This window comes from Gambusia affinis, linkage group LG17, assembly GCF_019740435.1.
Source record: "Gambusia affinis linkage group LG17, SWU_Gaff_1.0, whole genome shotgun sequence".
Taxonomy (NCBI): domain Eukaryota; kingdom Metazoa; phylum Chordata; class Actinopteri; order Cyprinodontiformes; family Poeciliidae; genus Gambusia; species Gambusia affinis.
This window is the reverse complement of record NC_057884.1, coordinates 20935115-20960930: the sequence shown is the minus strand read 5'-3', so window position 1 is coordinate 20960930 and position 25816 is coordinate 20935115. Positions and strand designations below refer to the sequence as shown.

General features: G+C 36.8%; 1 protein-coding gene across 3 annotated transcripts in view; it reads left to right on the top strand.

The window, feature by feature from the left end:
• Window positions 1–25816, top strand: part of whrna (whirlin a) — a 122510-nt gene that overhangs the window by 78590 nt on the left and 18104 nt on the right. For all 3 annotated transcript variants that reach the window (XM_044095729.1, XM_044095730.1, XM_044095728.1), the window contains exons 4-5: window positions 16416–16624; window positions 18419–18455. In XM_044095729.1, the coding sequence (XP_043951664.1) occupies window positions 16416–16624; window positions 18419–18455 (246 nt within the window). The remainder of the gene's footprint in view (window positions 1–16415; window positions 16625–18418; window positions 18456–25816) is intronic.

Sequence of the window (25816 nt, the reverse complement as noted above, 5' to 3'; positions counted from 1 at the left end):
CAAACCCTCAACAGATCCTCTTTTACTGGAGCTGAAATGTTCACATTTAAGAACATAAATGCTGATTCGCCTTTAAAACAGTGAGGTTTAGCGAATGCTTCTAATCGAGCAACCAGAAAACTAATACTCTCATAGTTGGACTTATCCAACATCCCTCCACAGTGACTTAAAACATCCATTGGGAGTTACTGCAAACACTTGATGAAAAGGTTCCCCAGGTATAGATGTAGGGGCAATTCATTTTTGCAGGTTGGCTGCTTGAAGTGTTGGGACAAACGTATCCAGGCAGGGCAGGTTTGGTCATGAGGAGGAGTCCGGACAATGTGGGGAGTGTCTTTGAGAAGCTCCGCTGGAGGCAGGCAGAGAGCGACCCAATCTGTTGCCCTCAACTCCAGCCTGGCTGGGCAAGAGAGAACCCATCATCAACGGTTCCTGAGAGCATCAAGAGGGCATTTATCCCAACAGCCACCAGAACACACAGCTACCAACTAATTACCTGGACTGACTGCGGCAGATTGCACACGTGGTATTTTATCTAACCCTATCCTAATTATGTAATTCTACCTAATTAGGATAGGTATCTCAGGAATAGAATGTATCCTGAGATACATTCTATTCTGCTCTATATTTTTACTGTATTTTGCGTAACTCTGACAAAATAATTTCCCTAAGGGGGTCAATAAAGTAATCTTGATCTATTTGGTCTGGTTCCATTGTAAGAACAACCCAGTCAACCGACCCGTACCACCCCGTTCCTGGGAACCCTTCAGTTGTAGCTAACGGGGATGCAGCCTACATGTCTGTTCCTACATGTACGAACTCTGACAGTCACCAGAAACCTGTTATTCATGCGAAGAGTATTGGTTCATGGGTTTCTGGCAAAGCTCCTCCATTTTGTTCTCACTCTTCATGTAGTTAATTATGTCATAGTACAAGATCGACGTCTCATACGGGTCGATCCCAACAGCAGCCATTTTGTTCATGAATCTTTCTCTCACGCATCAGTCAAGAGTTTCCACATATTTCCTTTTTGTTGGTCTGGAAGCCATCGGTCCACTGTGCTTTGTGCTGCGCTTACCTACCAAGATGGCGCCCATCTCTTCCAGTTCAGACTTCTGGGAACTCTGAAAACATAGACAGCATTTGTAATCAGGTAAAAAGTAACTAAAGTCCAAAACCTCTTAAACTCCACTTGATGTTTGGAAACCCACAAAAACTAAGTATTGTTGTTACCACTGTTAATTCCATATAAGTGTGGTTACATGCAGCTATTAGATGGTCTTGTGCAAAACTATTGCCTTCTCTTTATGTATCCTTACCTATTAAATAATAGAGAATACGTGTCTTTGATATTTTTGGTTTTGACTGCAGTGGTCTGCCAAAAAACAGCGCAAAGTATTTTTAACCACTTTTTTATCATCACTTTTATCATTATCTGAATAAATACCAGGAATGATGAGACGTCTGAGTCTGGATGTCCGGGTCCTGCTTCAGCCGTCGTGTGCGAGATCTTAGTATGCGCAGCGTGAATCTGTCGGGCTGATTCTGACACATTTCATTCAGGCAGGAATCGGACGGGCGCCACTGCTGTCAGTGTTGCATCATTAGGCCAGCTCTCGCACTCCTCTGATCAACCTTTTCAGAAGCCGACTGTTCATTTAGAAAAGTCTGGCCAAGCATGGGTGAAAAACAGATTTAACTAACAGTTGGAAATTTTATACCTAGTTCAGTTCAGGCTATTTATCACAGCAAGTTAGTACTACATTAATCTAAATTCACCAAAGAATAAATTAAAAAAATGTTTTGAAGTTCAAATGGTCTCAAACTGAACTCCAGTGGCTTCAACAGTCACCAGATCTAAACACAGCAGAACTTCCTTTGGGCTCCGGTGGAACATATTATTCTCATTTCAAACATTTCTGCACAGCCGTGCTGTTTGGATAGTTTCATTTTCATATATTGTAAATATTTTAATGCTCAAATATTACAAACATTCACACTGCACACCTCTTAAGTATTACAACTATGCGTACAGTGGAAAAACATGGCGGATGAGCAAAGTGCTTCTTGGTGGAGGTTTGGAAGAAAGGACGTCTTCTTGATGCTACTGATGTTGGTTAGAAGCACCATTGGACGTAACGACGGAGGCAGACGGAGCGAGGATTATGTCAGAGAAGAGCTGGGTGTCGTCAGCATAGAGGTGGTATGAGAAGCTAGGATGTGATTGGATGACTGGCCCAGTGAGGTGGAGTTACAATGAGGAGAGGTCCGAGCACAGAGCCCTGGGGAACCTTTGGGGGGAGCCGTGATGAATCCAGGGTTCACAAAATAACCAAGCAGTGAAAATTAAGCAGCTCTGAAAAAACGGGGTCCAAAGTGGCATTAGCAAGGAGTGCCGAATAAAATGGCCCACTTGGTCTGAGTTCACACTGCAGCCTGAAGTGACCCAATTCAGATTTTGTTTATGTAATCTGACCTACACCTGATCTTTTCATAACAGTCTGAACAACACAGGTCGGATTGTTTTCAAATGCGATCCAGGCCATTTGGGTGACCTAAAGTTCAGGTCGCATTCATCCGACCTGAACGTCACCGATTCTCAAAAATGTCCCTATTCTGCATCCCGTTCGAGCAAGCAGGAAGAAAAACAACAACCATGACGGACAATGATGAGGATTAAGTTGTTAATATGCTGCTCCGGTCGGACAAATGCTTCAAATGTGTCAGCTAAGCTCCACCGTTAGCATCCATGTTTACGTCCATGAACACTGAGCTCTTCTACGTTTTATGGTGGTTGGCAGAACACTGAGAACGCTGTGGCGCTATTGCGCCCTCTACTGCACAGGGGAGACACTTGCAGGTCGTTCACACTGGAGTTCACTTAGAGGTTGCATATATTTAGAAGTGTGAACGACCACGGCAAAAAAAAAAATCACATTTGGCAAAAAATCAGAATTGGGTCACTTCAGGCTGCAGTGAGAACGCAGCCTAAGAGTCCCTGGATGTTATTTTACGTAGATACTTTGATCTAAATGAGTCGGAACAAGACTCAAAACCATCTAGACATGGATGTTATCGCAGCAGTCAAAACGACTGCCATCAAACAGCTTTGTTTCTTTTTACCAGTCACTGCAGCAGGACTTTGAACTGGCTGTGGTCCGAGTCTGTAATGGAGCCGGGACAGACACAGGATAAAATATGAGGAGAAGAAAGAGGGAGGAGGGTGATGGAGATGTAGAGAATGAGGGTTGAAATGAGGGGGCAAAGGTTAAAGAGGAGAAAATTAGACCTGATTAAGAAATAGTGTGATGTGTAGCAGAGAGTGCCAGGGAGCAAAAAGAGTTTAGCTTGTTATAATAATGAAAAACTTGAAAAAAAACAGCAACATGTAGCTAAAAAAAAGAGTGCAAGAAAAACTGGACATCCTTTCTTCCCTTTAGGTACAAAGTCAGCATCTGAGAAGAACTTTGAAGCTTAAAAAACAGTTTCTTGCTCACCTAAAAACCTTAATATTTGAATAAATGAACTCCTAGTTTAAGTTTGATCTTCTGTCAAGTTGAGAATAAAATAATTTCAGACATTTTTAATATGTTTTATAAAAAACTATCTCTAAATTATGCTGTTAGGTCAGGACAAGTGATTCTTTTACCTTTTATCAAAGTGGAATTAACCCCCAATGAGAGAGTAAAGGTCATATTCATAAAATACAATTTGAATATCAAAAGGAAATGACGGATAATGAGGCTAGTAAAAAATTTAATTATGAGATAGAAGTCATAATATCACTAGAATAAAAATAATAAAACTAGAAAAATAAAGTTGTAAAAGTTGTAAGATAAAAAGTCATTATGAGACTAAAGTCATGATTATACAAGAATAAAGTTTTAATAATATAAGAATAAACTGTTAACTCCGACATAAATAATAATCATTTAGTAATTTTCTTCTTGTGTTTTTGTTGTTTTATTCTACTAATATTATCACTTTATTCTCAGGAAGCTATAGTTTTATTGAAATATTTATTGAGGTGTGATTAGTTAATTGTGAAATAAGCAGAATAATGTTTTCTTTACATCTGTAATGGAAATTTAAATCCTCCTCAGTTATTGAGTTGACGTGACTTTTGCTGTAAAGTGCCTTGAAGCTCCATTTAAATGAACCGAATTGGAGTCTGTAAGTTGGAAATGCCATTTCCCAGAACTCGGATGTTGATCGATTCCTGCAGATTACAGCGGAAATGTTCAAGTCTCAACAACAGGCGAAACCTGCAGTGGGACGTTTTAATGAAGGGCTCAGTGGAAACCTTGGGAAAGTCAAATTAATGCGTCCCATCTCCGCGCTCACAGCTCTGTAGTTTAGTGTTTTTCCCCTGAGCCCTGAGTGTGTTTTCCCCAAAACAGCTCGTAGCTCAAAGCTGCAACACCCTCGACTCGCAGGGGAAAAAAACAAACTCCAGCTAAAATTGATCAAGAGTTTTTCTCATAACTCTTAAAAAAGCTCCCAAAAGAAGTGATTTGAGTCGTCGCAGCAACGATTAATCTGCCCACACCAGCGGATCCTTGGAGCCTCGTGATTTAGGGGCCGAGGTTTTAGAGTTTCAAACTTTTCTTCTCACTGCGGCTGCATTCACACCAGCCCTGTTTAGTCCACGTTAATCCAGCTCTGGTTCATTTGGGGAGATGAGAATGTGGACTAAGAAAACGAACTCTGGTCCGCCTGAAGGCCTGGCTCTCGGTTTGGTTGAAGTGAACTCTGGTGCGGTGTGAATGCAACCGAATCGGAGAACGCTCCAAAAGCAGGACGCTAACTACGGCGCAAAGCACTCTGGTTACTCTCGAAGGTGTTGTGTCGGTTGCCACGGCGACGGGTCTGCCTGTAGAGCACAGCCGACCCAGAGAGCGAGGAAAAGCAGAGTATAAGTTTTTGGTTCAAAGTTGTTTTCCACCTGGTTTATCAGTTATTTTTCGTTAGCTGTGGCAGCTGCTGTAATTTTTAAACCTACAATAAAAACGACAAAATCTGGACTAATAATTTCCTTGTTTGTTTGTAGAAGGTGACGATATTCATAACAATCATCAAATAGGATGAAATATTTCATAAAGTATAGGAGCCGTGGTTTGTTAAATTTTAACAAATCAATTTTAACTGCAGCAATTATTAAATGATTGACCAACATAGAAGAGAAATTTGCTTAGTCCTTCCTTCCATCTTGACAGAAATCAAACTGTTTTTAGATTTATGTCCAGGGAAAAAACTAATTTCACATATCAAAACATCAGCGCTGCTAGCAGGAGGTGCTAAAGCTAAATGCGCTTTAACTTAGCGTTGAGCGCGAGCAGTCGGATTACTTTTCTGAGACTTTTGCTGTTTTCTTGCTCTTTCTGCTCCGTTTCCAAGCATCCCTGACTTTTAGTTTTGTTAAAAATCCAACATGTAAAGCAGAACACAGCTGCTGTGGATGGAGTAAAGTGGGATGTAACCTTTGGGGGGGCGTGGCCAGCAGCAGCTAATTTGCATAAAAGTGACAGACGTCTAAAACAGCACATTCTGAAAAAGCTTAAGATACACAGATCAGGTGAAATATTATCATCTGAGAATGATTTGGTGCAAAAAATGTAACTTGTTTTGCATCTAGTTTTGCTCACTTGTTGCAGATGATCGGGTCCCTTTAAGATGTTTCTCATGCCAACTCACCTTCAGTTTATTTTCCTGTATAACTGCATCACATTTTCACTCAGAAACGCTGCTGTCTGTGGCGTTTTTCATCAACACGGTGCTTCCTGGGCCACATGTTAAACAAAACCACAGGATTTTCTCCTCAGATCTGAACTGATGCCAGGGTAATACGGCAACAGTGCCAAAAATATCCAGAACTCAGCTTTTTTGTTTGAAATTAATCTGATTCCTGAAGGAGTAGTGCTTCACAAACTGCACATTTTAATTTCATGAAAGCTTTCCAATCCCACTTATCAAATATTCTTTATGGGTGTATTTATCTTCCTTCGGACTGCCTCTGTTTCACCACTTTTAACTTCACAATTAGTCCCTACTTTGTGCTGCCCTGTCACATCAAATCCACTCATACTGAAGTAAGAATTGTAACTAAATTTGTAGAAATTAAAGGTATTTTTTGTTGTGAAAGACGACCTCAATATCCATAAAGATCCCCTTAAAATATTAAATAACATTTAATTTAAATATTAAATTGCTGTTGAAGTTTCAGGTGCTGATTTTTGGCAACGATATGATTTCTCACTTACTTTACACTGCAAAACAACAAAATCTTACCAGTAGCTTCAGTCTAGTTTCTTGTGCAAATATCTAATAAGACAAACTAACTAAAAAGTAACTTTTCAGCTACATATAGAGGCTTGCTTAAGTAAATGATTCTTAAATATTAATGAAAAAGTTCTGGTTCCATTGGCAGATAAATGAACTAATAAAGTGGGAAAAATGTCTTGTTATAAGTGGAAAAATGTGCCGATATAACTAGTAACGTTTTGTTAATTATTTACTTAAAACAAGCCTCTATATGTTGCTAAAAAGTTACTTTTAAGATAGTTTGTCTTATTTCAATCGTAATAAGATATTTCCTCTAGAAACTGGACTAAAATGACTTGGTAAGACTTTGTGTTTTTGCAGTGAACCACTTTATTTAACATTCAGATTCGTCATCAAATAGGAGAAAAACGGCAGAATTGAGATGTTTTCTGTGTTAATCCCTTTAATACCCTGTCCTATAACAGGTTGTATAACTTTACTGGTTTTACTGGGGGAATGTGTTGAGCGCTTGTAGATGAAACTGGCAGCAGCTTAATGTGTTGTAGAGCTGAGCTGCTTCTCTGCAGCGAGAAACAATAAAAACCGACTTTAATTGTCCTGAAGTTCATCAGGGATCCAAACTGATGGTCACATTTTAATAGACGAGGTTTTACGTCAAGGTGCAGAAGGTGGCTTTAAAAATATGAGTTTTCTTTACACTAATCATATTCAGATGAAGCAAAAATTTATCCTTGTGACATTGAGACATGAGAAGTCCAAACTGCAAATATTTCATATTTGCATGAAGGATTTGTCTTCCTTTCCTCCTGAGGGATCAGGTTTGTGGGGAAAGGCTAATTAAATGTTGTAAATTATTTTGTAAGGATCCATTTATGAAAGCAATGCTGATTTAATTGCCTAGACAAGCTAAATGTCCAGCTATATGGAATCCGATCAGGTAAATTAAACATCTGTTTGTCCTCAATCTAGTTGCATTGCTTTGCACAGTCTTAAAATACATTTTTACTTACTTATTCTTTTTGTAGGAGTTGGTGTTGCATCATCAATGGGAAATAGTTTCCCAAAAATGTCAAATATGTTAGATTGAGGGATCATTTCCTGTGGAGAACCTCCTTCAGATCAGGTCTTCCTGCAACTCAAATGTCTGATGCACCGATTGCAGCTTCCTGGCCGATCGCCAATCTTTCAAATCCTGACCTGCTGATCCCGATTTTGGTCGACGCAGATTTTATTTTTACGTTTTTATAAGTGGCACTGTCAGTTTTAAGGTCCCAGCACACCTTATTATTTTATTAAAAACACTGAACAATTTCCATAAAGTGAATCAAACTTGTTTTACCTGCTCATGAGGTGGAAGTGCTAAAAAAAATAAATAGAAATAAACTATATAAAACATCTGTTCCTGTAGAGGGCTTCACAAAGCCTGGTTAGTCTGGTGTGAAGTGAACTCTGGTGCCGTTTGAATGCATACGTGAATGCCAAACAAACCGCAAACCACAGGAAGTGGACTACACCCCATGGCATTCTGGGTAAATTCCACCAAAATAAAAGCACTAGATAAAGATAAAATAAAAATCCTACAGCTGTTTGATTCCACTGCATTTTTGTTTACGTTTTGTGCTCAGTGTCTTCAGAGGTTTTTGTGTTGTTTCCCTCAGTGGTTCCTGGTGCAGCGCCCCCACAGGCGAGGAGGGGAACAGTTTTTTTCAAATAGTTTTGTTCGTTTGTCACAGTGCAATAAAATCAAACCACAGCAGCTGAAAATGTAACAAATGTTGTAGTTTTGGTCGCCAATAGAACCAAATCTACCAAACTACCAGGTGTGGAAACGATCTTATTCTCATAATTTTCACATTTTAATATTTTTCTAACTCTCTCTCATTATTTTCAGGCAGATAAGATCTGTTTAGCATCAAAGTCCAAACTGATCTCCAATCTCCCAAAATGAGGGAAGTCGTCAATAAATCATCCGATCACCTATCAATCATCCTGATTAAAAACAGACATTTCTGGAGAAATCTTCTAATTTCTACTCCTGTTCTTACTCAGATGCACAAAGTCAACACTACACTCGATATTGGCCAGATGAATGTGTAAAACAAAGTGCCAGTGAATGGAAGAAGCTAGAAATCTCACTTTTCTGCCCTTAATGATGAAGGTTTATCTGTATTACAGTAAGGTTGCTGTAAACTGATCATTCTGAATGAAGAAACTTCACTGTAACACTTTTATTTGGCCCTGAAACACAAACGTATGTTTCCTGTCCGCTGAGACGGCGCTGCACTTCAGACAGTTTTGATGATTCGTTTGTTTGGAGCCGTTGTTACTGAAATGGGAAAAGTTGCAGCACAATCAATCAACTCCGAGTCGACGGCCTGATTTCTTTCACTCTGTTTTTGAAGAATGTGTTTTTATCATGCACTGACTTTGATTCGCACTCGAAGCGTAAATGTTGGCGGTTGTTTAATTACCCAGAATGCAAACCTGCAGAATTGATCACAAAAAATGAACTGTTTATAATTTGTACTTCCATGTAGACTAGGGATGTCCAAGGTGAGGTCTGGGGGCCATTTGTGGCCATTGGATTGATTTTGTGCCGCAATTCAAAAGTGATAAAAAGACTTTTAATTTGCAACGAGGGTAAAACTATCACAGATATAATTTTCTTACTCTGGAAAATGTAAATACAATACAAAGTGTTTCATAACAAACCATATTTATCCAGAAACTTTTACTGAAAATTGACCAAATCAGCTTTGATTTAATTTATTTAAGTTGAGTAAATATAGCAAACATTTGAAAGAAAGTGACACAAATTCTGTTCTTATTAAACATAAATTTTCTGAATTGAGCCCAGTAGAAAGTGAAAACTAGATGATTTTCTTTAAATACAGAAAACTTGCAAAGTCTATGATGGTTCTTTAGCAAAAGGGAGGAGGGAAGACGTTTCCAAAACAATTGGAAGAAATTTTTAGATTAATCTCTGAAATTTTCTAAAAAACAACTTGGAAATGTTAAACCTTTGAAACTCAGAAAATTCAAAAAATAAAATGTTTTTGACTTTTTTTTTTTCTAGAACCTTTTTGAGATTTATCTCAAAATTTCAGAATTTGTTTTCTAGCAAATTTTAAACTTTTCAAATGCAGAAATTTCCCAGAACATTTCAGAAAATTTACTCATTTTGGTTATTTTTAATCTACACTGCAAAAAAACAGAAATGTTTCTCTGGTTTATAGTACAAATATCTTATGATACTTGAAATACTAAATAAAACTAATTTACTCTAATTTACAAATAGCATGTCATCAGGATAAAGGAGTTTATTTTGAGACAATAATTTCTTAATATTGTATTATTAGTTCTATTGGCAGATTATTTCACAACATAGGAAAATGTCTTGTTATAAGTGAAATAATCTGCCAGTGGAACTAGCACTGGGTTGCTAAGCGACGGGTTTGGCTTGGCTGGGGTTGCTAGGTAACGGCGCAGTGAAACATTCTGCCAACTGAACTAGAACTTTTTCATCAATATTAAGGAATTATTTACTTAAAATAAACTCCTATATCCTGCTGGAAAGTCAGTTTTGTCTAATTTCAGATATTCGCTTTAGAAAGTGGACAGAAATAGTGGGTGAGAGGAGAACATGCAGTAGCAGATTAATGAGGCGAGAGAACAGGAGCTGCAGCAGCTAAATGACGGCAGCAGACAGTGACTCACCTTCATCCACATGAGGCTGTTTGAACTTAAAATCACTACAGGAACGCAGCATGAGGACATTTCCTCAATTTAAAACGAGAGGAAAAGAATTAAAGGTTAGGTTCCTGCTAGATTAAGGCTGCGCTGAGAGGAGAGAAGGTGATATTTAAGGTTAAGATGAGAGTAAGTCCTCAGGAAATGAATGTGAGTCGGCGTAATACCCTGAGCCTTTTTCACAATGAAGACATTTACTGGGAGATTAATACGGTGAATTGGCGTTATCTAATTTGTTCCTCTGTAATTAATGGAGTGGTTTTAATGACGGTTATAAAACTAAAACAGCGTGTAATTAGAGTCAGGACTACAGTTGTGTTCATTTACAAGATACAGCAGGTGCAAATAAGCCAGCATGATTAATCTGAGCAGCTTTTATTGGTCCTTAGAGGGAAAAGTTATGAACTATCAGGATGTTTGCAACATGTAACACCTTAATGCAGAAATACTCATTATTTATGCCTCCAACTAAAAGCCTTAAACTCAATACTACAAAGAACATTTCTTATTAGCCACAGGTTTCAAAAAGACTGAAAAAAGTCGCTTATTTTTACTTAAAGGAAGGAAAACCAACATTTCCAATATTTTTCTATATTTTATAATTTTTTGGTTACTTTATTATTTAAAAAATATGAATGAGTTATCAGGTTTTTTAAAAATGAAGTTACCTGCATGATTTTTTTCCCCTTTTTTAAATACAAATTCTGTTGTGGTCAGAATGGTCACAATTATTACTGTTTATTGAGTAAAAATACGTTTTGTGAACTTTTAAATTTCCCTCAGAAATTCCTGTTGAGCTTTTAGGTATTTACTCAAATAGATGTTTCAAAATAACACTTTGAAAACAGATCCAATTAAAGATGTTCAGCCATTTTTGAAGAGTAACTCAGCACAGGACATACGTTTCAAACTATTAAAATTAATTATGCATGCATAATAAATGCATTTAAAAAATATGTATCAAGTAATAAGTAAAACCAAATTACTTTTTCATTTTAATACACTAAGCTAATAATGGATGCTAAACATTTACATCAAATTTCCTTCTTATCTTGTTAGTTGCTCATCAATCACTTCACATTTATAAAAAGTAGAGAGTTTAATGTGTTGCTGAGGGCTGCAGACGTCACCAACTAACAAATCTTACAAATCGTTTGTTTCTGTGTCCAACAGGCTAATGATAACTTTAGCATGTCAGCTAATGCTAGCTGACAGTAGCATGTTTGGTTTAGCTTGTTATATAACTATATGCTAAGCAGGCAGTGGAAAACAAGCCTTTTACTTTTAAAAATGTTGATTTTTCAGTAATTTTATGGTTCTACGTCAATAAGCTAATCTAAGGATTTGTGGTTTGGTATTTGTGGATGTTTCTGTGGAAAATAACTCCACATTATTTTCAGAAAATTTGACTGTTTGCAGAATTTTTTGTATCTAACATATTTTGAGAGAAATTACAGCTTTGGAAGCTGAAATTAAAATGCTAATAGTAGCTTTAGCTTCATCAGGTTGGCTGATGCTAGCTGACAGTAGCATGTTCGGATTACATACTAATTAAAACGTGTATTAGTGTGCTTTCTTAACTAGATGTCATGCATTGGAAAACAAAACTTACATTAAAAAGGCAAAAGTTTAACTTTTCTACAGTTTTCTCCTACTAGTTCAATGGAAGCTAGTTTAGCAATAAGCTAACCTCCTACTTTAGTATTCATGGATTTTTCTTTGGAACGTAACTCCAAATTATTTGTGGAAAATTTGCCTGTTTGCTGAATTTTTTTAGCAAACATATTTGGGCAATAAGGCACTTTGGAAAGCTGAAATATTTAGCTGCAACGCTACTGGCGTGTCAAGTAGATGTTAGCTTCTGTGTTAGCACTAAGACGGACGTTAAAGATGAACATATTAAGTTTTAAGCGTTTTTAGAAATGGTTTTGAGGGTTTTAGTGACTTTCAGTTGGTTCTGGTCCCTCAAATATGGACTTATATAATATCTCCACTGGACATGTTATTTAGTGAGTCATAACTTTTTAATATTGATGGCATAAATTAGTCCATGTTGACTTTATTTATCAGAAAATTCAACAAGTAGAGGCAGGAAGCCGTGCAGATTCTGTTGTCACAAACACTTCTGTAGATTCCCTACGTATCCAAGCAGAAAAACCATTAAATTTTTTGGACCCTTTCAAGCTGATTTGCTAATTGAAAAAGTAAATGTCTTTTGTTATTCACTTCAAAATAAATTAAATTGAATCCCTTATCTTTAAAACTCAGCATCAGTTAGCTCTATGTTAATCCATTTCTGTTTCAGGCGACACAAGCTTTATTTTGTAGCGTCGTTGTGACAGTAAAATCCTGCTGTTGTGAACGTCAGGAAAGCGGCTCGTAAGCCACTAATCCTCCTCCGTATGACAGGCTCAGGAAGATTTCCCCCCTTATTGTTTCTGTACATATAAAACCTCTGAATTAAAGCCGGTTGCTGCTGTTTTGGGGATGTCCTCAGTTTGACCCCGGACCCCGAGGCAAACAGCCCGTCTCCATCAGTTCGCCTGTTAACAGGCTTTTCCCCGCGCCGCGCCTCGCCGCCGCGCTGCGGCCAGAGGTGCTGCTCGTATCGTTAAGAAGGACTGAGTTCCCGCTAAGCCTCCTGGAAGCAGGAACAATATCTGGATGAGCCGGCGGGCTGCAAAGAGGAAAGTGGATTAATAATTGAATTATTTACACCTGTTCTTTCTGCTCGCTGTGGCATGTCGGCTTGTCCTGCTGCGGTTTATCAGGCGGCTGCTGGAATCTGTCGCAGCATCGCAAGCTGAGTTTTTTTTACTCACTTCATTCAGGTTTCTGGGTGGACAGAATTTGGGTTTCCTTTAGAAATGTGAGCAAATCTTTGACTGTGTTCTGCTAATATCAGGAAAAAAATTTATTTCACAATAGTGATGTTTGGAAATGAAATTAAAGTCGCATGTAAATAAGTTTGTTCACACGATAAGTTGTTAAAAATGATGGCAGCGACGGATGTAAACAGTTGAGCCAATCAGAGGAGATGTGTCTGATTCAGGTGTGAAGCGACAAGCTCCGCCTACTTTGGAGCCGCTGTGTTTGCGGCGTTTTGGGGAAATTGTAGCCAGAGGTTTTACAGAAGAGCTACAGATTTAACATGTTTGAATTATGCACACATTTTTATGATCTGTCTGATGCTGAGAGCTGCACATCCAAAAAAAACCCCAAAACAAAACAAACCATCATCCTGCTGCTACTTCCTGTCGTCTTCTTTGTCGTTTCCATCAGTAGTAACATCCTGTTGTTGATCACATGGTTCATATGGTGCCAAAAAATTGTTTCCATTGCCAGGTTGTAAAATAAATTAGTTTCAATATGGCTGAGAAACGTTTTACCGGTAAATGTGAGATTTTGTTTTAAATTTCCGTTAAGTAAATTTATTTTCAGAATTTCAATTTGCACAATTTTATGGTTCATGGAGATGCAGCCAGTGAGATTTTACAGCAGGATGTTGAGCAGTTATTGTATTATTTATCATTTACCATGAAAGGTTTATTACCCCAATAATTTTTATTTGTCATCATAAATTTTAGTTAATAACTGAAATATTATTTTCACTATTTTCTGCACTTCTTTTTGGGAATGTGCCAATCAAGTATTGATATTTTTATTGGTTTTTGTTGAAAATAATTATTTTTAAATCCTGAAAAGAAGTTGAGCAGAAGTTGTGACATCAGTAAAAAGTAGATGTGTAAAAATGAATAATGTGGGAAACATTTTCTCCTTTTTAAACTTTTTGTTTTTATCTTTTATTACTATCATACTGTACATATTTTGTTGTTATTAATTTTTCTGCTATTTTACTTGTTTGAAATAAAGGTTTCATTTTATCTGTTAATGTGAAAATATGTTAAATATTTTTTACAAAATAAGAATAAAGTTTAAGTTTTGCTTCAAAATGGAAAAACTTAAAACTTGTCAGGTTTATGAATAATTTTAGATTTTGTTTTAGTTTCTCTTCATTTTTATTTTGTCAAACTGTGAGCCGATTCATTCTGCACCTTTGGTATCAGAATAAATTATGTGGTAGTTTTTTAAAAAGCTGAAATTTTATTTGCATATCCACTCCTTTAACATTAAAAATGTAAATTCAACCTCGACTTCACAGTAAATTCATCAGATTAAAAACGTCCATAACTGGTTTGAATTACTTTAAATGAAAGCAGCTGGACTAAACGTCTTGTAACTAAAGTAAAAGCATCACTTTGTGTTTTAATTTGTAGTAAATATTAATAAGAACTGATTGCTCTATAATCATAATGTTGCATATTCTCTGTATGTTGCATTTATTCAGCCTGGCTGTGAGTTAAAGAGGAAACAAGTGAGTATTTGCAACCCAAGCAGCTCTTTTCCTTCCTTCAGTTTCTCGACTCCCAAAATGTGGATTTATATCACCAGTTCATTCCACCGCTGAATATTTTAGTGACAAAAGTAATTACCTTCTTCCTACAGCCGTGCACGGCGGCGTGCTGAGATCAGACGCAGCGGAAGAAAAACGGTTCAGTTTGCAGGTTTTCATTTTCTGGAAACCAAACGAGCTGACAGGAATGTTTCAGGTTTTGTTTCAGGTTTTCCTCCAGACGTTTTACAGGCGAGCTTCACGTGAGAAACACGATAAATCTGGGATGAAGGGGGAATATTTTGTTCCGCTTCTACTGCAAATATCTCGATACACTTCAAGACAAAACTAATTTGTCTTAAACTTTTCAGCGAGATGCAGTAGCTTGGTTTAAATCAATAATTCATTAACACTGATGAAAACATATTGGCTCCACTTCCAACCTTATAGAAGAGAAAAATATCTTATTATAAATTAAATAATAGCACTTTTTCATTGATATTAAAAATACATTTACTGAAAACAAGCTCATGTTGTAAGTTACATTTGTCTCATTTCTAGTGTACAAAAATATTAGCAGTAGAAACTAAGTGAAAATACTGCAGTGTGATACTAATTAATATTCGTAAATATCAAGAAATTATTGACTAAAACCAAACAACCAACAAGTTACTTTGTCTTATTTCAAGTTTACTAAGATTTGTGTAGTAGAAACTTCACAAAAATACTTGGTAAGATTTTGTTTTTTGTAGTGAAAAAAACTGAAAACACAAACAAAAACACACAACTTGCACTGTAAAAACTCAAAATCTGAAGTATTTTTAGTCTAACTCCTAATGCAGATATTTTAGTTCACTTGATATAAAACAAAACTTACTTACAAGTAACATTTCAGAAAGATATTTTAGCTTTTTTCCAGTTAATAATTCTTAAATATTGATAAAAAGGACCAGTTCTGTGGCAACTTATTTTAAGACATTTTTAGTGAAAACATCTGCCATTGAATTAGGGATTTTTATCAATACACAAGGATTGTTCACTAAAAACAAGTTCCTATATCTTGTTGAAACTGGGTTAATTTTCTAAGATGTAGAAACACAAACAAACTCAGAGAGACTTTCAGTTTTTTCAGTGTCCTACAATAATCTCCTACTTCATGTTTTGTGATTTTTGGCATGAATTTCTTTTATCGTTTCTGAAATTCTGAAATGTTCGGAAGGGAACAGATTTTCAGATTTTTCCAGAACCGTGAAACTTTTAATTCTTAACCAGATTTGAATTAAATCCACCAGTAAAAGTTCAAAAAGGTCAAATGTTTTACAATTGCTTCTACATTTCTTGTCAACTTTTAAAATTCCTGTTGGCGTTTTCTGGTATTTTACCGGTTAGACTTCATCTGAGAGGGTTAAATATTTTCAGTTGTTTGTGTATTGAATACATTTAAGATCTGCTTGGACTAAATGTGTTTTAAAGATGGTGGTGGTGAACTCCGGTCCTTTGCTTCCTGGCTGAACAGAACAGCCAATTTGTGGGTAAAACTCAGATCAGTTTTTACCAACAGTAGAAACGTAGGAGCCATTTTCCTTCAGGGAGATGAGAGTCGAGTTTGTTGGTTGTATCTACAGAAAAGGCTCATTATTGGCAGCTGAAGGTGCAGTTCAAGGTGGTTCTCAGTGTGAACGTTATTACTCTTCCTCTGCAGCCTGAACTCTTTGATCCGAAGCTAAATTACTTTTAAAGCCGTTTCAGCTGCAAACGAACCAGCAGAGCAAATTTTAATCCTAATTATTACAGTCCGCTGACCACAGGAGCTCCGAGCCGCAGCTGCGACAACGACTTCGCTCTGATTCATTAAACATTTCACACACCTCCACCTCTCTCTGACCTCTCACCTCTGACCCCATGCATGCGACAGTGTCTGCCCGCTCCGCCCTCGCCGCCTTGCTCAGCCCCTCCCACCACGCCTCTCTTCTCCGCTCCGCCCCCGCAGGTCGGCGACCAGATCCTGGAGGTCAACGGCCACAACTTCCTGAGCGTCCCGCACGACGAGGCCGTCCGCGTGCTGAAGTCGTCGCGCCACCTCATGATGACGGTGAAGGACGTGGGACGGCTGCCGCACGCCCGGACGGTGGTGGGGGAGACCAAGTGGATCGCCAGCTCGCAGATCGCAGAGAGCTCCGCCAACAGCAGCCTGGCCAGGTCAGCGCCGCCTCTGGACCGGGATCTGGGTTCCTGACGTTTCAGTCCAAATCTGAGAGGTCAAAATGACTCCCTGGACAAAAACGTAACGGTTAACAAGTTAAAAACAATGAAAAAAGAAACAAGGCTGACTCTTTAGGCCATGAGCGTCCAAACTCTTTTATGACCTGTGACCTGTGAGGTCAGATTGGATCCGGGAACAAAAGGAACAAAAAATATTAAAAAGTAACAAAATACAGATTATTTTCAGGCCAGAGGTATTCAGGCTTTTTTGTCAAAAAGGCCAAAACTATGAAGTCAAAATTGACTCCCTGGTCAAAAAATAACAGGAAAGAAAGTAAATTTTTAATACAGTGTTAGAAATACATTAAAAATGCAAATAAACAAATAATTTAGTGTTTTTTTACATACAGATTCTGAACCTGTGAACCCAAAAAGAGGAGCAGACAATAATTACTGCTCTGAATATGTTGCTCTTTATGAGTCTGTATATTCAAGTTAACCATTAATCGATTACTACAGATTAGCTGATTATTTCAGTAATCGATTAATCACAAATAATCTGATTAATTGTTTCAGCCGTACTGTGTTGCATTCATAAATGAGTAAAAATGCGGATCAATTTCTTTGTTTTACACGTTTAAAGTGATAATAATTTAACTCAGAGTACAAAACTGATTCATGTTCAAGTTGCTTCAAAAATAATAAATGTGTAGGAAATATGTTTTTTAATGACTCTGTTCATTTTTTTTGTATTTTGTAATTTATTCTCACGTTCTGTGAGGATATTTCAGGAAAATTAGAAAATAAAATACTTTTAAAGCATCATTTGGTTAAATTAAAATCTTTAAATCAAGTGTTTTAGTTCATTACTAGGAGGAGTGAAGTGAGTTTTGGCTTATAATGCTTCCTCATAGTATTTATTTTATTTTAGACACCCGTGTACTTTAAACTTTACTTTCAACCAGACATCAGCTTTAACTCCCTTTAACCATTTCAGAGAGAGAAGAGGAGAAATTAATGCTGTTTTGTGGTTTACATTTCCGAATGTGTTGAGAAAAACATTTTCCTGTTGCAGTTCCTCTCTGAACAACAGATTCTGCCGCATTTCAGAGACACAAAAGCTGTGATGCAGACTGAAAATGAGAGGCTGTGATGGATGAGAAATGAGCTACAAAAGATGAAAAGCTGCCATTCAAGACGTTTCAAATGTTCCTTTCATCTTAAATTTAAAATATGTGCATAGAAACTTGAGCTCAGCTCAGTTTGGTTTTGTTTTTTATTAAAGTTAATATTATTTTTTTACATGTGTAAAGTTTGTGTTATTAAGTTTTAGTAAGTTTGATCTAAACAAGTTACTTAATATATTTTTGTAAACTTGGATGATTTTAAGTCAGTTAATTGATAGCACAAAAAATTAAACAGAATATAGTTTTAAATAAAATACCTGCAAAAAAACAGTAAAAAATAAAAGAAAATTTAAATGACTGTTTATATTGAATTAGATCAATTTGTTACCGTTAGGATGTCGGAATAAATTTCCAAAATAAATTTTTTTCTCTTACTAGAGATTTTATACAAGAATATTTTTGTGTGAAATTATTTTTGCTTAATTAGTGAAAAAAGAAAAAGTAAAAGTTTAGTTGTCATATTTTTATAGCCTCACTGTTAAAAGATAAAAGTGATCTTTTGAAGATATATCTTATATGTATACAAGAATGTAAGGTGACCTTCTGTATTGTAATGTTTTCTCCTGTAATCATCAGTTTTTGCTTTTTGTCTTTTTCTCTTTAGCTTCTCTGTGGATCCAGGAGCTTCAGCAGCAGGAAAGGTGAGATTTTTATCTGAACAAACGTTTTATACGATGTTTAGAACCAGTGAAGTTTAAATGCCTTCTGTAACAAAATTATTGCGAATTGTGGCAATTTAAAAGCAAAAAAAATGTAATAAATGACAAGAATCCCAGTGATGAACCTTGTGGAACCCCACAATGGATTCGTTATAGATTTGTGACTCAAATAAAAGTAAAACTGCAACAACTGCAAAACATTTAACCAACAAATCTGAATAATTTATTTTACCTTATTGACATTTATTTTAAAGTAACTTTGTAATTATATGGTTTCAGTTTCTTTTTCGATGTTTAACAAGGTGAAATACTTTTTAAAGATGTAGAAATTCACCTATTTTTCCTCGTTTTCTGAATCTGTAGTTATTCACTAAGTGTTTTTGTAACAAAATAATTCACTGATTCTCTCCAAAGTTTATTTAAATGTTGCTAATTCATCCAAAATCAAGTCTTTTGTCACGTTTATCCATCTGACTTTAGATATGTGAACATTTTCAAATGTTTAGTTGCTGATATAAGAGAAAACTAAACCCTGGAATAATTTCACATTAACGTAGCGATATGAAACCCGACTGAGACGTTTCATGATTGCATGGATGAGCAGCAGCTCCAGGTTTTAGCTAATGGGAGCTAAAAACCGCCGCAATATAATCCACATTTCACCTTTTGCTCTAAATACATTGTTTTGGAGATCAACTTTTAAAAATCTAAGCAACTATTCCCCGGAGCAGAACCACCACTTTCCCTCCGCTCTGACTTTGGCTGCGACTTTGTGAAGAAAATGTCGAAATGGCAGGAAAGTTGGAAGCGACAGCAGCTGACGGCAGCGAAGAGCAAGGTGGGAAGGAGAGCTCACCTTTTATTACGGAGACTCTGATGGACAGTTTGGGTCCAACAGAACCGGGACGCCGCAGTAAAGGAGGCTGACTGAGTGAGAAACTGAAAAAAGCTTCAAATTTAAATTGATTTATTGGTTTTGTTTAGATCTGCTGGCAGAAGTGGTTTACAAACATCCCGTTAAACGGGAAACAAAAAATATATTTTAAACAAATATTTATATATTTTATCTGCTCAAAACTAAATTATTAATAAAATCAAGAAAATACTGTTTGTTTGTTTTTTAATAATTTTAGACCCAGAACATAAGATGAATATAAAAACTTCATATTTTCAGATTATTTCCATGTACATTCTTTATTTTGTTTTTATCCAGCTCATATTTAAATTACTTCTAATTTCAAATGCATTATAAATTTTATGTTACTGTTATATTTATACATTTATATTTAACACTTTGAATTGGAGTTGCTTAACAACAAATAATCAATTTCCCTTTGAGGATCAATAAGGTATTTTTTTTATTTATCTGTAAAAACAGGAAAACATGAAAACCTGTCCATAAATCTTTAAATCTTTCACTCCAGTTTAATTTGCTGTTTAATTTGTTTTTGTTTTCAAAAGAAAGTTAAAATTTTCACCAAAAGTTTCTGAAATTTCTGGATTTCTCAGTCCAACTCCAGAGCTGCGTGCAAACAGACTATAACAATTATTTAAAGGTCAATGCATCCTTAAAAAGTCTTAAATTTATGCACCCAAATTTAAGGCCTTAAAAAAATTTAAACTGCTTTTAAAAACTAAATTGGCCTTAATTGCGTTAATCACAGGACTGTTTAGTCTCATATTTTAGGTTTTTTTGTTGTTGAGGAACTTTTGAGGCTACGGCTAACTCACTGCTAGCATACCATTGCTAATTAGCTAACATTGTTGTGTCTATATTGGATAAATGCTCATTTATTGCCAGTTGGATGGATGAAGTTCATGTATTTTTGTGGAGATATAAGTCCCACATTCCTTTCTTAATGGTCTTAAAAAGTATGAAATGTAAGTAGTTGAAAGCTGCAGAAACCCAGTCATTAGAAAGTTATGCTTACTTTGCGTTTAAATCGACAAATAGCATTCCTCTGGTTTCTAGACCAATCAAAACCCTCCAAATAAAAATGCATCATGGCTACCAACCAGTCAGTGACATAAAATGTGCAGGCAGATTGTCAACAAACCCACAAAAAATATAAAACTGACAAATATTTGCAAGATTAAAGGAGAAGCAGGTTGATCAAGATGTCTGATTTGCTGGTTAACATTAAATAAGGCGGTAATTTTAGATTTTAAAGAGATTTTTCACAAACACTGCTTTGGTTATTGTGTTTTTTAATCCACTGTGGATAAAATCTGGCTGTGGTTTCCTGTTTCACCTGGCTCCATTTGTAGTTTGAAATCTTTGGCAGCCTTTCAGTAAGTGGGAATAGTTAACACTGCAACAAGTTTGTGTTATAAAATGTTAATGATTTGGCAAAGAGAAGACAAATTGTATGAATGTTTTATATTTGAGTGCTTTTAAACTTTGTGGGCATGTTTTGGGAAGAGCTATTCATCTTCTCGGATGACAAGTCCCTCCTACACAAACCCAGATCCATAAACGCTTTTCCTTGATTGGTGTGGAAAATGAAACTGGATCGCCACCAAGCCCTTAAAGACGGAGCAGAACACCAACGCTGACTGCAGCTATTCACCGCTTCCTGCTCTCTGTTTTCATGCTGCTGCCTTTGAATTTCCAGGTGTTTCTTCTTCTTTCTGCTTCTTTTTAAATACATTTTCAGTTAATCTGAACTATATTGATGTATCTTCCACTGCATTATATCTTAAAATATATGACAGACATGATTATTTCTTAAACCAAAATATTGAGAGCATTTTGAAAATGTTTCATTACATTTAATCAATTAATCGTGATTAATCAATTATTGAAATACTTGTCAACTAATTCAGTTATTTATGTCTTGTTAACTGGAGTATACAGACTTTTTAAAAAAGGAATTTGCTAAAAGAACAACACAGTCAGAGCTTTAATTAAGCCAGAACTGAATACAAATGTCAACATTTTGCATTAAAGATTAAAAAAGTCTACACTAAGCAAATGCTGTTTTCAATTTTATGCAATAAAATTTCTATTTTCTCATTTTAAAAAGGGATTGATTAATTTGTTCATTTGAATTTCTAACACTGCATGAAAAAGGATTTGTTGATGAAATAAATATCTGTAGAACGTGCCAATTTTCTCATCTGATTAATCATTTAATACTTAGTACAATCGATTAATCAAATACTAAAATAATTCTTAGCTGTAGCACTAAAATATATTACAGTATATCACATAAATATATATATATTACAATAAATTATATAATAATACATTGCTATGTACATTTCACAATATAGGAATACATATGAAATATATTGTCACTTTTTGTTGCTAAGGGTTCCTTTAGCAATTCGTTGCTAACCTAGCTAGCTTAAATTGTCTGGAAGAAGATTGTGACAACATGAAGTAATCTTGGTATATTGTTAAAATACATGTTTTAACACATTTCTAATATTACATAAAATAATTAATTTAATTGGTAAAATAAAAAATATGCAGAATGTGCCAATTTTCTCATTTGATTAATCATTAGTACAATCGATTAATTGATTACTAAAATAGTCTTTAGTACCAGCCCTAAAAGATGTATCACTTAAATATGTATAGTATTTCATAATGTTTACATGTAATATTATGTACATATTGTAATAAATGAGCACACATACGTTTTGTTGCTAAGGGTTTTCTTAACGCTCTGTTGCTAAACTAGCTAGCTTAAATCTGCTGGGTACAGACATCAGGAAGAAGATTGTGTCAACTTGAAGTAATCATGTTATAAAATGCAGCATGAGGAAAATGAAATGCTGCCGTTTTCATGAAGAAGCTCAGAATGAGCCACTGAACAGGGCGCTTTGTGCTAGCATGATGGAGCGAGTCTGGGGGCATTAAGAGGGGAAGATGTATAGCGCTAGGGCTTTGGGGCTTAGCGGAGAGGAGCAATGCGATAACTCAAGGCTCTGCTGCTCCTCCATGTGTGTCAGGCAGCCCGTGTTGGAGTCGACCCCCACCGCTAACCTCCCACCGCCGCAGCATCAATATTTATCTGCAGGTGGGTACACCGCTTAAACAAGCAACGAGGTTTCCGTCTCTGTCAGTTCTGAACTACATTTAGCCGTCCTCCACCTCCCTCCCAACTGGAATTGCAGCCCAAAGGCCAAAGCAGACAGATAAGCTAATTAATTAAGTGTAGGTCACACAGCAATGTTCAATCATTAGTTTCCCCCTGAACCCATTTGGGAGCTGATCTGCAGCAAATGAATGAGGTTTGAGAGACTCCAGAATGCTTCAGAGCAAAGGATGAGCACAAAGTTGGTCAGGGTTTGTGGCTGGAGATTTTTCCATCACCTTGTTTCAGAATCACATCCAGATTTTATCTGAAAGTGGTTGTAACATGAATGGTATGGTTGGAACCAGTGGTGGGCTAATTTTAGCTTAGCACTTTTGCTAACCTTGAAAACATGTAGCGCACTGAGCTTCCCCAAAATCATTTTTTCTGGGAAAATGCAGATATAATTGGTTGCTTTGTGAAATTTCTGTTGAATAAAGTTTATTTTGAAGTTTTGTTTATCAAATTTTTAGAATACTTTAGCACTTTATGAACAAAATAAGAGTTATCATGGATGTTTATACCCATTTTTAAGAACTTAAAATTACAAAAAATATATTTTTATTGTAAAAAATCAACTGTGTTTTCTTTAAATGCTACCCCAGTAACATAATTACTTTATTTCAGGGTTTGGCACACTTCCGTTACTGCGCTGACAAGGGAACAAATTTTTTTTTGGCACTTTTGCTAACTTTAAAAAAGTGATTAGTACACTTAGCTTCCATCCATCCATCCATCCATCCATTTTCTGAACACCCTTGTCCCTAATGGGGTCAGGAGGGTTGCTGGTTCCTCTCCAGCTGCGTCCCGGGCGAGAGGCGGGTTCACCCTGGACAGGTCGCCAGTCTGTCGCAGAGCAACACAGAGACATACAAGACACACAACCATTCACACTCACACCTAGGGAGAATTTAGAGACCAATTAACCTGACAGTCATGTTTCTGGACTGTGGGAGGAAGCCGGAGAACCCGGAGAGAACCCACCATGCGCAGGGAGAACATGCAAACTCCATGCAGAAAGACCCCGGGCCGGGAATCGTACCCAGGACCTTCTTGCTGCAAGGCAACAGCTCTACCAACTGCGCCACTGTGCAGCCACACTTAGCTTCCCCTAAATTAATTTATCCGAATAAATTCTAAAACGCTATTTTGTAAAATTTCAGTTGAAATCTGTGCTGAAGTTTTGGTTATGGAGTCTTAAGAGTACTTTAAGTAGTTAGACATTTATGTTCATGCTCTTGTTTTGGAAATGTAAATATTACTAGTTTGAATTGAAGTTAGCAGTTTAGCTTCTGTAGCACTTTAGCATTAGCTTAACAAATGCCACTGTTTCCTAAATGCCAGATTTTATACTGAACGCAGCACTGAGGTTCAACAGAGATATTTTAGTCTTGATAATAATCATCTCAAAAAACTTTCATATTGTTACACACAACCTTCCTTCCGATCTTAATACAGTCCTAATTCCCTTAAATTGAAGTTAGCGCTTTAGCATTAGCTTCCATAGCACTTTAGCAATAGCTAAGCGTTCATATTGTTATATCTGACCATATTTCCAACCCTATTGCAACTGTAATTCAATACTGATCCCAAATGATAGCATTCTCACAGCATGGAAATGTAAATGTTTCTAGTTTGAATTGAAGTTGGCGCTTTAGTACATTAGCTTGTGTAGCACTTTAGCAGTAGCTTAGCCATTACCGCTGTTTCCTAAAGGCCATATTTTGCCCTGAATGCAGCACTGAGTTTTCATAGAGAGGTTTTAATAATCATCTCACAAAGCTTTCATATGGTTACACCCCTTCCTTGTGTGGTCAGAGGCCTTATTTGCTTGGCATACTGATGAATTGTTTGGCATTGAGCAGCCTGGACTGTAAATGAGAGCAGCGATGGATCTGATCCAGCTTCAGACCATTTACACAGGACGTCCGTTCACTGGAAAACCGCATCCTCGCGGTTAAAATGCCCCACATCTTATTAGCAGGTAACTCCAGGTGTTCCGCTCCAGCTGAGTGACACCAATATTTTATTTTTTAAAGCTCCCTGAAGTGTCAATCCGCTCTGTAATCCGACAGCAATAGGCCGCTCACATTCCCGGTGTGGTCCTGTCGCTTCGCTCTGCTGCGCCCTTGAGTTAAGTAACCAGAGCACGGAAGCTTTAAAGGAATCCTCGTGGTAAGCACTCCGGTTATTAGGATTCAGGCAGCGCAACGGCTCAATTCACCTTGGCCATGTCAGGTTTTTTGGCTGCGCTCAAACGGGGGGACCTGCGACAACCACAGCTGATAATGACAGCCAGAGTTGAAGATGAGGTGGGAAGGAGAAAAGAGAGACGTAGGGAGGTTGCACCGGCTCTGTTTCCTCCTTTTGTTTTCATCTCTGCAAACGGAGTCAGGCGCAGACCCCGAAGCGTTGACTTTGAAGTGGTGTCTTTGATTAAGGAGTTAATTAAAGAAGAGCTGCTTGTAGGCAAGTAGATAACGGAGAGAGGGGAGAAAATATGCAGGGAAAGGAGGAGATATGGAGCCGTGAAGCGATATTGACAGCTCTGACGTTTCTGGATGACAGAGACGCCATCTGGCGCTACGCTGACAGCTGTAACAACGAGGAAAAAAATCCCGGCTGCCCACATGTGTGAACATCACAGCTTCTGTTCAGCAGCAAGCTGCAGTGCAACCAGGATAATGATAATGAATGAGGGAAAACAGGAAGACGGAAGTCTGAGGGTAATTTATAATTTTGGATTGAAAATACAGTTCCAGTGTAAGTTGGTGAAGTTTATTTTTTGATTCAGTTTATTTTCTCTTGTTCTTTTATTGTTCTCCTCTTTGCCCACTTTATTCATTTAGGTGATGGTTAAACTTCCGCTAATGCGCTAATAGCAGAGCTAACTTTGATATTGCTTAGCTCTTAACTTAATTAATCATATAAATTGTATCATTGACACATTGTAGGAATTTAACGCTTTTGCATTAGCTTTTGCTACATATTATGTTGGTATAGCACTTTAGCATTAGCAGAACTAATGTTTATGATTATTGCTTTACTGTTTGAGTAACTCATGTTTTAGTTAACAAAGTCAAACACTGATTGTTGACTTGTTTGATCTTTGTTTTGCGTCAAAATTCACCATGTTTGCAGATGACATCGTGTTATATTTATCAGAAAATAACTTCAAAGGGGCAGGAAATTCTCAAGAAAGAGCCGGAAATAAATTTTCACCTGATTAAATCAAAATAGAATAATTAGTAAAAGCAA